Source organism: Chanodichthys erythropterus, chromosome 7, assembly GCF_024489055.1.
Source record: "Chanodichthys erythropterus isolate Z2021 chromosome 7, ASM2448905v1, whole genome shotgun sequence".
Classification (NCBI taxonomy): domain Eukaryota; kingdom Metazoa; phylum Chordata; class Actinopteri; order Cypriniformes; family Xenocyprididae; genus Chanodichthys; species Chanodichthys erythropterus.
In genome coordinates, this window is record NC_090227.1 from 42,240,127 (window position 1) to 42,254,014 (window position 13,888).

Genomic DNA, 13,888 nt, shown 5'->3' on the forward strand with positions numbered 1-13,888 from the left:
ACATGAACATGAAGGGATAGACTCACAAAAAGAGCATAGAGATTTACTATGATTTTTGTGAATCGTCCTAATGTTCTAATGGACGTCGGACAAAGTTCATTTTCAGCCAATCACAACGAGGCACCTCTCACTCTTATCCAATGAAAACGATTGACAGTGTAGTCCCGCCCATTCACGCGTTTCCTAGGAAGTGAATGTTTTACACACACTTTGCAGTCGATTCAAAGCGTGATTGCAGCGGTATGTATTTATATTTATATCAGTATCATATAATATTAACCGTTTTACAGACTAAATAGGATGTTTTCTGTGCAGATTCTGTTGGGTCTTGTAGAAAGCGTGTTTATTTTTTTATATAAGCACATCCATGTCACTGCTCGAGGATCACACTTCAGTTATTTAAGTGATTAATATGTTATGATTGCATCTGCCAGCTCATACATTTCCAGAATCTGCATTAATATTAGACATCATTTGCATCTTATAACTTTATCTGACTACCATAATCATTCATTTCTCTCAAATTCAAGTATGATTATCAAAAGTGTGTGTGTGTGTGTGTGTGTGTGTGTGTGTGTGTGTGTGTGTGTGTGTCTGTGTAGGGTTAGGGTCAGGTGTAGGTATACATATATACACACATTTTTTTTTTTTTTTTTTTTTTACTTTTATGCAGATTTTATTCACCCTGCTTCTTTAACAAAATGGAAGTCAACAGGACAGGAAGATCCTTCCTCATAACTGGTGGAGGAGGTTACTTTGGATTCCGGTAAGATTTTATGACAACTTTACAATCTTTTTGTCTTATTTTCCACATAACCCTAATATCAGTCATATTACCTTCAAGAACCACTAGATGGCGCCATCACACTACAGTAGATCCCAACCCTGTTCCTGGAGACCCTACAAAAGAACACATTTTTATGCTCTTGTTTTACACAACCATTTCAGGTCTTTCATTACTCTATGAATGAGATTTGATTATTATTTGGCCTATTGTTCTTATCATTTTTGAATGTGTATTAAGTACAGTAAATTAATGCGTGTGTTTAAAAACAGTGGGGCCCGAAAGTCTATGTGATCAAAGGTGAAATGCATCTGAAATCTCATACTTCTCTAGTATATAGTAGGTGAAAAACAGTATGCGAGCAAAGAAGTATGTCAGAATTCACAGTACTCATAAAAGAGTCTGAATGGCAGTGAAGCGTCGCAACTGACGCTGGTAGGTCACATGATATTGACAACTGCCGAATGTAGTGCGTCCGGTGTGGTGAGAAATCGAGTCCCCCCTCAGGAATCGGGTCTCCTTTAGGATCCCATAACATTCATACTAAAAGAATGTAAGTTTTTTTTTAGCGGTCACAGAGTATTTACTTATTCAAAATAAGTACCTACTCAAGAGAGTATGTGATTTTAGACGCAGCCTAGCATTTTTCCAATTTAATATGAGCTAAAACTTGAGTTGACAGAAGTTTGATAAATATTGCAAAATTGTCTTCATCATTTGACATACTTTTTCAAATTTTTACACAATAATAAAATGTACACTTTTTCCCACTTTATAATTATTATGGAATTGCTTAGATTTGTAATTCTTATTTTGTTTTTAATATTATTAACATTATGATTACTTCAGAATTAAAATTTTTGCAATGTCATCAAAGATGTTTATATGAAAGAAATGAAGGTTTTTGAGGAAAACATTCCAGGATTTTTCTCCATATAGTGGACTTCACTGGGGTTCAATGGGTTCAAGGTCCAAATGTCAGTTTCAAAGAGCTCTACATGAGACGAGGAATAAGAGTCTTATCTAGAGAAACCATTGGCCATTTTCTAAAAACAATACAAATTATACACTTTTTAACCACAAATGCTCATCTTGCACTGCAATGTGACGCGCCACGCATCACGTAATCATGTTGGAAAGGTCATGCGGAAGTACCACGTTATGGCAAAAAACTCCTGCAACTTCAAAATTGTCCAACATCATTGTTTCACCTTTTTTTGTAAAGGCCGTTTGACTTAGTTTTTGCACGTTTGCTTTGTAAACACTAGATCAGTACTTCCGCCTACGTCACATGTGACCTTTCCAACGTGATTACGTTATGCATGGCGCATCTCAGAGCAGTGCAAGACCAGCATTTGTGGTTAAAAAGTATATAAATGTTAATTTTTTTAGAAAACGGCTGATGGTTTCACTAGATAAGACTCTTATTCCTCGTCTGGGATCATGTAGAGCTCTTTGAAGCTGCACTGAAACTGACATTCGGACCTTCAACCCGTTGAACCCCAGTGAAGTCCACTATATGGAGAAAAATCCTGGAATGTTTTCCTTTTCGACTGAAGAAAGAAAGACATAAACATCTTGGATGACATGGAGGTGAGTAAATTATCAGGAATTTTTAATTCTAAAGTGAACTAATCCTTTAAATCTAGTTTATCATAAACCATGGGTTTTATTGTAATCAGCAAAAATAATTCAGTGTTTTTCAGCTAATGCTGAAAAAAGTTAATAATTAAAACCAATTCACAGCTTGACTGGTAGCTGACGGCGTGGATCTCTTTGTAAATGTGATTTCTCTTTCAGTCTCGCCTGTGCTCTCCTCAAAACCTCCTCAAACATCGTTCTGTTTGATGTGATTCCCCCGAGCCAAGAGCTGCCCGCGGGTATCGCATTCACACAGGCAGATATCCGTGATTACGCACAGGTGGAAGAAGCCGTCCGAGGCGTGCACTGCGTGTTCCACATCGCCTCCTATGGGATGTCAGGACGGGAGCAGCTCAACTGGAAACTCATTGAAGAAGTGAACATAAAGGGAACGGAGAACATCCTCAGGGCTTGCGTGGCACACGGCGTCCCCCGACTGGTCTACACCAGCACCTTTAACGTGGTGTTCGGCGGTCAGGAGATTAAGAACGGCGATGAAAGTCTGCCTTACTTGCCCTTGCACCTGCACCCTGATCACTACTCCAGGACTAAGTCTATAGCAGAGATGCAGGTGTTAAAAGCAAACGGCTCACAGCTGAATAACAGCGCAGGTGTGCTACGCACTTGTGCCCTGCGTCCAGCTGGGATATACGGCCCCGGGGAGCAACGGCACCTGCCCAGGATAGTTAGTTACATTGAGAAGGGGATCTTTAGGTTTGTGTACGGAGATCCTGATAGTCTTGTGGAGTTCGTTCATGTGGATAATCTGGTGTCCGCACACCTGTTAGCCGCCGAGGCGTTGACTGAAAAGCATCAGCACCGGGCCGCCGGTCAGCCCTATTTCATCTCCGATGGACGGCCTGTCAACAACTTTGAGTTTTTCAGGCCTCTGGTGGAGGGTTTGGGATACTCGTTCCCCACGCTTCGACTGCCCATATCGCTCATTTACCTCTTTGCATTTCTGACTGAGATGGTTCACCATGTCGTGGGGCGGATCTATAACTTCCAGCCCCTGCTGACCCGTACTGAGGTCTACAAGACGGGCGTCACGCATTATTTCAGTATGCGTAAGGCACGAGAAGAGCTGGGATACGAGCCTAAACGGTATGACCTGGAAGATGTTGTGCAATGGTTTCGAGGCAGAGGTCACGGGAAAAAGCACAGCCGGTCGTCAATTAGGAAACTAATTTTAGATGTTGTTTTGGTGGTTGCTTTTGCTGCTGTGGTTCTCTCCTGCCTTCCAGTTGTGGGAGAATGAAATGTGCCTTATGTGAGATTTATAACTGATTTGTTAATTAAAACATGCATGTTCATATTAATGTACATGAGGGATGTTATATTGTACAATGTTGGACGGAGACAGTCGTGTACACAAATAAGCTAAACCCTGACCTTTTTTTTATGTTTTCATTCCAGAACAGTGTCTTTCCTCAAAGGGTTTAGGTTAAATTAATTTTAAATGATCACCCTTAATAACATGAAAGTATTTGTTTGTAGTGTACAACAATATTAAAATACTTTTTGGAAAGACTGTATTTGCTATATCTGATGTATGCCAACCATTTGAGATCATAAAAATGCCTTAATTTTGCATTTTCTATTTTTTTTTTTTTTTTTTTTTTCAGTACTAGTTATTATCCGTATAACATTTTGATGTGAAATAGATATTTGTTGTCTTGAATGCACTAAAGATGAAAAAAACCTGATGATCATTTTCTCCAGCATGATCCAAAGAGCTTCAGTGGAAGCTGAAAAATCTGAACGTCTGGACAAAGAATCACATGATCAGTGTCACTTACTTACTTACATTTGATTAGTCACATAGAAATAGTGCAAAATCTGAAATATATATATATTTTTCTTTTTGCACCATATCTCACCTCATAATTTCCTCACGCCCATGTCATCCAAGATGTTCATGTCTTTCTTTCTTCAGTCGAAAAGAAGTTAAGGTTTTTGAGGAAAACATTCCAGGATTTTTCTCCATATAGTGGACTTCACTGGGGTTCAACGGGTTGAAGGTCCAAATGTCAGTTTCAGTGCAGCTTCAAAGAGCTCTACATGATCCCAGACGAGGAATAAGAGTCTTATCTAGAGAAATGATCAGTCATTTTCTAAAAGATAAACATTTATATACTTTTTAACCACAATTGCACTGCTCTGTGATGTGTCACGTCATGCATGACGTAATCACGTTGGAAAGGTCATGCGTGACAAAAACTCTCATTTTCTCCTGCAACTTCAAAAATCGTCTGACATCGTTGTTTAACCTTATTTTGTAAAGGCTGTTTGACTTGGTTTTTGCACGTTCGCTTTGTAAACACTGGGTCGTTACTTCCACCTACATCACGCGTGACCTTTCCAACATGATTACGTAATGTGTGGCGCATCACAGAGCAGTGCAAGACGAGCATTTGTGGTTAAAAAGTATATAATGTTTATTTTTTACGACAATGACCAATGGTTTCTCTAGTTAAGACTCTTATTCCTCGTCTGGGATCATGTAGAGCTCTTTGAAGCTGCTCTGAAACTGACATTTGGACCTTCAACCGTTGAACCCCAGTGAAGTCCACTATACGGAGAAAAATCCTGGAATGTTTTCCTCAAAAACCTTCATTTCTTTTGACTGAAGAAAGAAAGACATAAACATCTTGGATGACATGTGGGTGAGTAAATTATCAGGAATTTTTAATTCTGAAGTGAACTAATCCTTTAAATTGCATTAGACAGTTTTATCCAAAGAAACATGCTGATATATATATTATTCATATAGGCTAGGTATTGCGTAAAAGGTATAAATGTCATTGTATAGGAAACCTATCAATCAAGTTCTCAGTAGTGTCTCAGATGGACACGTTCCTCTAACCACAAACAAATGCAAAGTCTTCATTATTGTTGTTCAACCCAAACCATTTTTCTCAAACATTTCACTTGAAAAGTGTTCTTGCGTTTAAAGCTGTCTCAAGTGTCAGAATGCAATCCACTGTATTTTATTGTGATGGAAAATATATGTTAGAGACAATAGCTTTTGTCTCTGATGCACAATGAATTGTTTAGGATCTGCCCTTCCCCCAGATTCAATTCACACATTCACTGACCTGCTGTACATGCACTGTTGAAACTACCTGGGAAATACATTTTACAAACCATATACAGAGACATGCACATGGGCATTTCTTTAATACTCATTATATTCCCCCAACTCAATAGCATAAAGAGTTGCTTCTTGTTTAAAGTTTAGAGATGCACATTTTAGTTTTTAATTATTTTCAGAGGGCTGGTCTACGTGGTTAAATCTTTAATCTGGCCCGCTGGATGAAAGTGGACACACATAGGCTCTCCAAAGGACTTTTTTTCAGGATTCTGCTCCCCCTTGCTGAGTTGCTCTCTATCATTGTTTCGCTCCGGCATTAACCACATTCCAGAGCGCCGCAGCGCCGCTCGTGTCCCTCCGCGCATTCCTCTCACACAATCTAGTCCCAAATGCATCGTTTGATAAACGCATTCTCGTTCGTCTCCGCAACTCAACATCGCTCCAGATTGATTCGAAACTATCGGTGCGTAATTTTAGGCGAGGTGAAATCTCTGTAAACAAGTTTACAGAAACAATCACGAAAAATCAAAGCGAGAAAATTCCTCCGCGCAGCGCGCCATTGACTGTAAAGACCTTTCAACTTTACAAAAACTGAAATTGACAAACGTTCTCTTGTGTGGAAACTTTGTAACGACGACTGTATCGCCACGAATCGACATACGGGGATCATGTATCGTGACGAAACGACTGCGCTGGACTAAGTAAGCGCGAACAGTCAGCGATGGCTCGCCTGAGGCGGCGTTTTTCCGTGTAAAATGCAGTTTGTGTTGTAGTTGACTAGTGCTCCGCGCGCTCCCCCGTTCAGCCTCCCTCAACTCGCCGCGCGACATGGATGAATATGACGAGGAACCGGGGCGCAGAGCGAGCAAACTGATGGAAAACCTCTCCATATATGACGTTTATCAGGATGGGATGTACGGGGAGCCGAACCCCGAGATGGAGAAAAGTAAGCGAATGAATGGCAGCTCCGGGAACAAAGTCTACGGCGCGGCTCCCGTGCGCTCCGTCAATGGAAACCGACCCTCAGTGCCTTTGGATTTCTGTTCTCCGCAAAGGGAAGCGGTTTACCCCGATCCCGACGCGTACTGCACCAAATCCGAAGTTGCCTTGCCGTGTTACAGCGGCGCGTCGGACCGTCTCAGGAGATACGCGCACGCGGAGGTGCAAGGACACCGGTACAGCACTGGCTGCGCCTATGACGGGCTTGTTTTGGGAAAACAGGTCCCCGTTCCGGGCGCGAGGAGCAACAGCTTATGCATGGCCAGCCCCGACGGCAGGTACGCGGCCACAAGCCCGCGCACCAGCCTGGCTTCGACTCACTCGTCGCAGGATCAGAGCAAACACACCAGCCCGAGGTCGAGCATCAGCAGCCCGCGGTCCAGCCTGGTGTCACCCGGACAGGAGAAGTACTGCGAGGGGAACAGCGTGATCAGCCCCCGGTCTAGTTACGCGAGCACGGCCAGCGACACCAGCAAACACTCCAGCCCCCGAACCAGCCTCACCAGCTACGACTGCGGGAGCAAACCGAGCAGCAACCGAACCAGCGGCATCAGCATGGGCTACGACCAGCGGCACATCAGCCCCAGGTCGAGCACCACGAGCCCGCGCTCCAGCTACTCCGACTCGCGCTTCACGCCTGCGGGGAACCACGACCCGGAGAGCGCCGCGGTGCACGGCATCCCCAGCATCTGCATCCAGGACGGCGGTGCGCGACCCAACTGCGTGGTCAGTCCCCGGTCGAGCATCTCCAGCCACAGCTCCAGGAGCTCGCGTAGCTCCCGGGGATCGATGAGCGCCTATCCCGAGCTCCAGCTTCCTTTGCCGGAGGACGCGCTGCTGCAGGACTTCACGGAGCCAAACGGCCTCCACAACAACCGCGTCCATCTCCAAACGTTTCCCGAGCCTCAACAGCAGAATTCAGATGTCAACATCGCGTTTAGCTACGGCAAAGCGGGCGCCGGGGGGCAGCGCTTCAAGCTGCCGTACCAGGTCACTCCATCCCGGGACAGCGGCCCCAGTCAGGCGGAGCGGCGTCTGGAGGCCCTCACTCTGGAGCTGGAGAAAGAGCTCGAGATGCACATGAAAAAGGAATATTTTGGTGAGTAGATCCAGATTCACTTCTTATTAGTTTAGTGCACATACTCTTAAAAATAAAGGGTTTTTTCAAAGTGTTGCCATAGAAGAACCATTTTGGGGTTCCCAAAGAACCCCTTATCTTGTGCATTTTACCCAAATAACCTTTTATCTTGTGCATTTTACCTAAAGAACTTTTTTATCTTGTGCATTTTACCTACAGAACTTTTTTATCTTGTGCATTTTACCTAAATAACTTTTTATGGTTCCATGGATGTTAAAGGTTCTTCATTGAAACATCAATGTTATGGATGTTAAAGAACCTTTATTTCCATGTTCTGGAGACATCAGCTTTGTTTTTGTCCTAGCAGGTACTCTTGAGCTCATAAAAACGTGGATTATTTTGAATAAACCTTTCCCAAATTGTTGGTGGAAAGTCATGTTCACACCTTGACACACGCAAACACTCTTTACCAGAGCAGCACAGAGCAGCCTTTGTGTTGGACTCATTAAAGTATCATTAGAGTGTGGGAAAACAGGTGTAAATCATGTTTTGTCAATGAATCAGTGTGCTTTCAGGACAAAAGGGTTTATTCTTGAGCACTTTATATGTCTGACATTATGATTATCTTTGAGCTGTTTAAATCATCATTAATCCAGACTTTTTTTACCCAAAGGCGGCATGCAAAAGATTCCCAAAACCTGGATCATATCACAAGGCATGTTGTAACATATTAGGTTAATGGCAGTGTCGTTTTATTCATTAGTGCAGTTTTAATGCTCAGATGTTGCTGAAGCATATGAATTATTAACTTTATTTTGGGTATTTCTACTAAACTTCCAATGGAGAAAAGAGTAGCTGGAGACTATTGTTAGAGTAAACAATTGAGATCCTGCACTCTAAAAAAACAACTCAAGTTGGGTTGAAAATGGACAAACCCAGCAATTGGGTTAAATGTTTTTATTTAGTTTTATTTAACTCAACTATTGTTAAAAATTACTGTATTGTTTGCTTAAAATGAACTCAAAATATGTTGGAAATTAACATTAATTAATGTTTAATAAATGAACATTTAGTATTAAGTTTAATGGATAATAATTAAACAATAAACATTTATTAAATTGCTTATATCTAGTAATTATGTGTCTGATTTTTAATTTCCAACATATTTTGGGTTCATTTTAAACCAGACATATAGTCATTTTTAAACAATAGTTGGGTTAAATAAAACTGTCCAGCAGGTTGGGCAAACATTTAACCCAGTCGCTGGGTTTGTCCATTTTCAACCCAACTTGGGTTGTTTTTAACCCAGTGTGCAGGTAGATTTTGTTTTGAATTTAATCTACTGACAGTATTATAGTCATAGTTTGTGTTTGTTTATTTGTTTAATGTGTTGTTTTGATAAAAACACAAGTTTTGCACCCGACTCACAGGCAGGTTGGCACATGGTGCCAAGTGAACTACGAACTTTGGCTAAACACCGCAGTAACTGGGTGATCTGGCTCGTTTTGCATTGTAACCAGCTGATTGCTGATTGGTTTTGGTCACACCGGGCAGCAGCGGTAGACCAATCACAACACACCCTGCTGGTATCCCAACTGGCACTGCCCAAAAAGGACATTGTAGTTGGTGAGCAGACAAACAGGGTTCTTAGCGGCATGTTTTTGGCCCGGACCTGGACGGAAAAAGGCCAGTCTTCAGAGAGTGCATACTTTGTCTCCCAGTTTGAACGCCACTTCCTGCCAGTGTCCTTCCAAGTCCTGAACATCAACAGAAATGTTCTTTAGAGGCATGTGAGCGTGTTTTTTTTTTCTTGGGGAAATCCTAATTTGTGATTTGGTGGAACTAGCATTGGTTTAGCGGAGGTGAAATACAGCAGCAGAGCAGATAAATTGCATTTAAAATCTCTTTAAACCATAAAACTCCCATTTCCTGCTGTATTGACTAGAATTTAAACTAGATTTATTTTGCATGATTTAAAGGATTAGTTCACTTCAGAATTAAAAGTTCCTGATAATTTACTCACCCCCATGTCATCCAAGATGTTTATGTCTTTCTTTCTTCAGTCGAAAAGAAATGAAGGTTTTTGAGGAAAACATTCCAGGATTTTTCTCCATATAGTGGACTTCACTGGAGTTCAATGGGTTGAAGGTCCAAATGTCAGTTTCAGTGCAGCTTCAAAGAGCTCTACATGATCCCAGACGAGGAATAAGGGTCTTATCTATGGAAACCATAACTCATTTTCCCAAAAAAAAAAAAAAATTTATATGCTTTTTAACCACAAATGCTCGTCTTGCACTGCTCTGCGTAATCATGTTGGAAAGGTCAAGCGTGGCGTATGCGAAAGGATGAAAAACGATCTCATTTTCTCCTCCAACTTCAAAATTGTCTGACATCTTTGTTTTACCTTTTTTTTTTTTTTTTTTTTTTGTAAAGGGCGTTTGACTTAGTCTTTGCTTGTTCGCTTTGTAAACACTGGATCGGTACTTCCGCCTATATCATGCGTGACCTTTTCAACTTGATTACGTAATGTTTGGTGCATTGCAGAGCAGTGCAAGACGAGCATTTGTGGTTAAAAAGCATATAAATTTTTTTTTTTTTTTTGAAAATGAGTGATGGTTTCTCTAGATCAGACTCTTATTCCTCGTCTGGGATCATGTAGAGCTCTTTGAAGCTGCACTGAAACTGACATTTGGACCTTCAACCCGTTGAACCCCAGTGAAGTCCACTATATGGAGAAAAATCCTGGAATGTTTTCCTCAGAAACCTTAATTTCTTTGCGACTGAAGAAAGAAAGACATGAACATCTTGGATGACATGGAGGAGAGAAAATTATCAGAATTTTAATTCAGAAGTGAACTAATCCTTTTAAGGAATTATTCATGTCTGGAGCACAAATGCTGCTGGTCAAGTTACACACTTAGGTTTAATATTTATGTTGAATTCGGATACTAGTATACTACTCTATTTTTACCGTATCTAGTATGTGGTTGCGTATTCAGCACTAGTGTTTGTTCAGATCATTAACCCTAGATATGAGCAATAAGAATTGTGATGCTTGCTTAGTAAACACCACTAAAAACCACTCCATGAGCTAGATTGACTTTAACAACATGTTCATCTTTTCAAGTGATCAAGTAGGGCTCACGAACAAGCTTTAGGTCTGTTGTTGTGACTGTTTCATTTTTTGTGTCTCTGTAGCAACCGTGTTTTGTTTCTGCTGCTGCTTGGAAACACATTTGTACAGGTTTAGCTGCAGAAAGTCTAGAGATGGAGGTATGACTGTGTTTTTGCCTCTGAGAAGCAGGTGATGTTTTTTACTGCATGCCGAACCCTCTTTAGTCTGCATTAGTCTGCGAGCAAGAGCGAGCCCTCGCCGTTACCGTGACAACAGCTCCCTTAAAATCAATCTCACCGGGTATTCGTCGTGATGTGTCTTTCTGCACTCTTAAAGGGTTAGTTCAACTAAAAATGAAATAGTTTTCTCATCGTCATGTCATTCCAAGCATGCATCTGAATCGTCTCACTGCTGTCAATCTCCTAAAAAGACCGAACTGCACTATAATCTGCTGTATTTGCCCCAAAAGAGGTCAGAAATGTAAGTTATCAGTGATCTTTCCCTCTGCTGCAGCTCTCAAATCTCATTTGTGACATGCAAGAACCAATGCATTTTGGTATTACTGACATTAAACCGACAAAACGCCACCATGCACCATATTTGAACATGCATGGAGTTACGGCAGAGGGAAAGATTATCAGCGAGTTATCAGAAAACTTAAAAATATAATGCATTTATGGACTGCTTTTATGGTACTTTTCTGAGATCAAATGCCCTTAATCATTGCATGCTTTTTTGCATAGAAAATAATACATGGTTGTAACAACATGAGGTTGAGTAAATGATGGCAAAATGTTCATTTTAGGTGACTTGTTCCTTTAAAGTGTGTCAAAAAATGTGTATGTTTGAGCATACAAGGAGTTTTTTGAGGGAGGCATAGTTGTATTTCTTTGTATAAGGTCTACTAAATGTAGCCTACACTACCATGCACCCTTCAAAGTGCTCACTTTAAGTGTTCTGCCCTACAGACTGAGTTTGATTGGCCTCGAATTTTAGATTTTGATTGGCTAATATTGCCTTTTTCCTTCACTAGTTTACATTAGCCCCTTTCACACAGTAATCCTGGTAAAATTACTGTAAAATTACCAGAACGACTTTACCGGTAAATACACAAATATGCTGTCCATGCAAGCAAGGGCATTCAGGCTTTTTACCGTTAAGAGACCATTCACACATCAGCACCAAAATACCACTAAATTCTGAAATGATCTTTGAATGCTGTGCCAATGGTCAAAGATGTCCATTTAGCGCATATTTACATAGAAAAACTATTAAAAAGCAGCGGCGCTCACTGTAAACAGTGAAGAATAATTGTGTCATCTCCATAAAAACTTCTTACATCATGCATTCGGACCTCACACATGATCTCTTAGGGCAGGGATGGACAACTCCGGTCCTGGAGGGCCAGTATCCAGCAGAGTTTAGCTCCAACCCTAATCAAACACACCTGAACCAGCTAATCAAGGTCTTTAGGATTAGTAGAAAGTTATAGGCAAGTGAGTTTTTATCAGGGATGGAGATAAACTCTGCAGGACACTGGCCCTCCAGGACTGGAGTTGTCCATCCCTGTCTTAGGGTGTGTTCACACTTGGCTTGTTTGGTTTGAATAAAACGAACCCTTGTGCGATTGCTTTGTTAATGCAGTTCATTTGAATTAGTGTGAACGCTGCCATCCGAACCCAACAAAGCGGACCGAGACCACTGAAAAGATGGGTCTTAGTCCTTTTCCAAGCAAACTCTGTTGCAGTTTGAATAAAATATAAACACAATACGGATCAAAGACATAAACGAAGCAAAGCAGGACATGATGTCACAAGATGCAACCCTAAAAAGGACAGAATACTCAAACATACCTGTTTTTTCTCATCATAGTCGCAATGTTGATCATCACAGTTCGGTACAGGCGTCAGAACCGCGTCTCCTCGCAGCAGATCTTCGTTTGTGTGTGTGATGGAGGGATTCCTGGTGCTGGTTTGACTCCTTTACACATTTTATAAGCTCTTCATGAGTTCTCTCCTGGTCAAAATACCTACCATCATATGTAGACTAAAAAATGATGGGTTAAAAACAACCCAAGTTGAGTTAAATATGGACAAACCCAGTGATTGGGTTGTTTTTGTTAAATGTTTGACCCAATCTGTTGGGTAGTTTTGTTTAACTCAACTGTTGTTTAAAAATGACTGTACTGCTTGCTTAAAATGAACCCAAAATTGGTTGGAAATTTTATTAATAAGTTTAATGAATAATAATTAAACAATAAAGATTTATTAAATTGCTTATTAATAAATGTTCAATATTGTTGCCTCTAGTAATTATGTGTCTGATTTTTAATTTCCAACCTATTTTGGGTTCATTTTAAGCCAGTCATATAGTAATTTTTAATCAATAGTTTGGTTAAATAAAACTGCCCAGCAAATCAGGCAAACATTTAACCCAACTGCTGGGTCAAAACAACCCAATCACTGGGTTTGTCCATATTTAACCCAACTTGGGTTGTTTTTAACCCTGAATTTTTTAGAGTGTAGGCTATGTGCATTCAACAGGAGCATTTATCCCAGCACACAACATTTGTTTTGGATGTTCAGTAAGCACTATCGTGAAATATACGTCATAAAATCCAACAAATCAGCTTCAGTATTTTTAGGTTCGCTGTTAAAAATGCCAGTGTGAACACTAAGTGGACCAGGACTAAACGAATGAAGCAAACCAAGTTTGACACCAACAAGTTTGAACACATCCTTAATGATAATTTACTAATAAAGACTATGTGTGTGAAAGGGGCTGATGTTTGCTGAAAAAATTGTGCAAATAAGACAAAATTGCATGGAATCACAAATAATGCAGGATTGGTTAAGTGTGCATTCATTCTTGCGATCGCAGTGTCTTGGAGGGCCTGGTTAGGCTGGCGGTTCAGCTGCAGACTCTTGGCACAGACGGTTTGTCTCTGCAGCCAGACACAGCTGCTGGGGGTCAACACTGATCACCTGCTTAGAATAACAATGATCTTAGTCCGCACATGTGCACACAAACACGCACAAAACACGCTGCAACACTCCAAACTGAGCTTTCTCAAAGTAATCTTCTCCTGAGAAGAGCTGGATATTTACTGGCACCATTTTCGCCTGCTTTTGTGCTGAATCAGCTGACCTCTGACCTCCATGTATCCACACAGGCACT

General features: G+C 41.0%; 2 protein-coding genes across 3 annotated transcripts in view; both read left to right on the plus strand.

Moving 5' to 3' along the window:
• Positions 1-184: 184 nt before the first annotated feature.
• On the plus strand, positions 185-3,835 carry sdr42e1 (short chain dehydrogenase/reductase family 42E, member 1). The gene is made up of 3 exons (XM_067389457.1): positions 185-240; positions 674-766; positions 2,585-3,835. The coding sequence occupies exons 2-3, from the start codon at positions 702-704 to the stop codon at positions 3,681-3,683; spliced, it is 1,164 nt and encodes a 387-aa protein (XP_067245558.1). The 5' UTR covers positions 185-240; positions 674-701; the 3' UTR covers positions 3,684-3,835.
• Positions 3,836-5,934: 2,099 nt separating this feature from the next.
• wtip (WT1 interacting protein) overlaps positions 5,935-13,888 on the plus strand; it is a 35,709-nt gene continuing 27,755 nt past the window's right edge. For both annotated transcript variants that reach the window (XM_067390636.1, XM_067390637.1), the window contains exon 1: positions 5,935-7,617. In XM_067390636.1, the coding sequence (XP_067246737.1) occupies positions 6,348-7,617 (1,270 nt within the window). In that variant the 5' untranslated portion in view covers positions 5,935-6,347. The remainder of the gene's footprint in view (positions 7,618-13,888) is intronic.

Excerpts from the sequence above, each read along its gene's own strand:
- sdr42e1 (XM_067389457.1), top strand. The coding sequence starts at position 702 with ATGGAAGTCAACAGGACAGGAAGATCCTTCCTCATAACTGGTGGAGGA. Across the intron at positions 767-2,584 it reads GGAGGTTACTTTGGATTCCG|TCTCGCCTGTGCTCTCCTCA; the intron begins GTAAGATTTTAT and ends TTTCTCTTTCAG.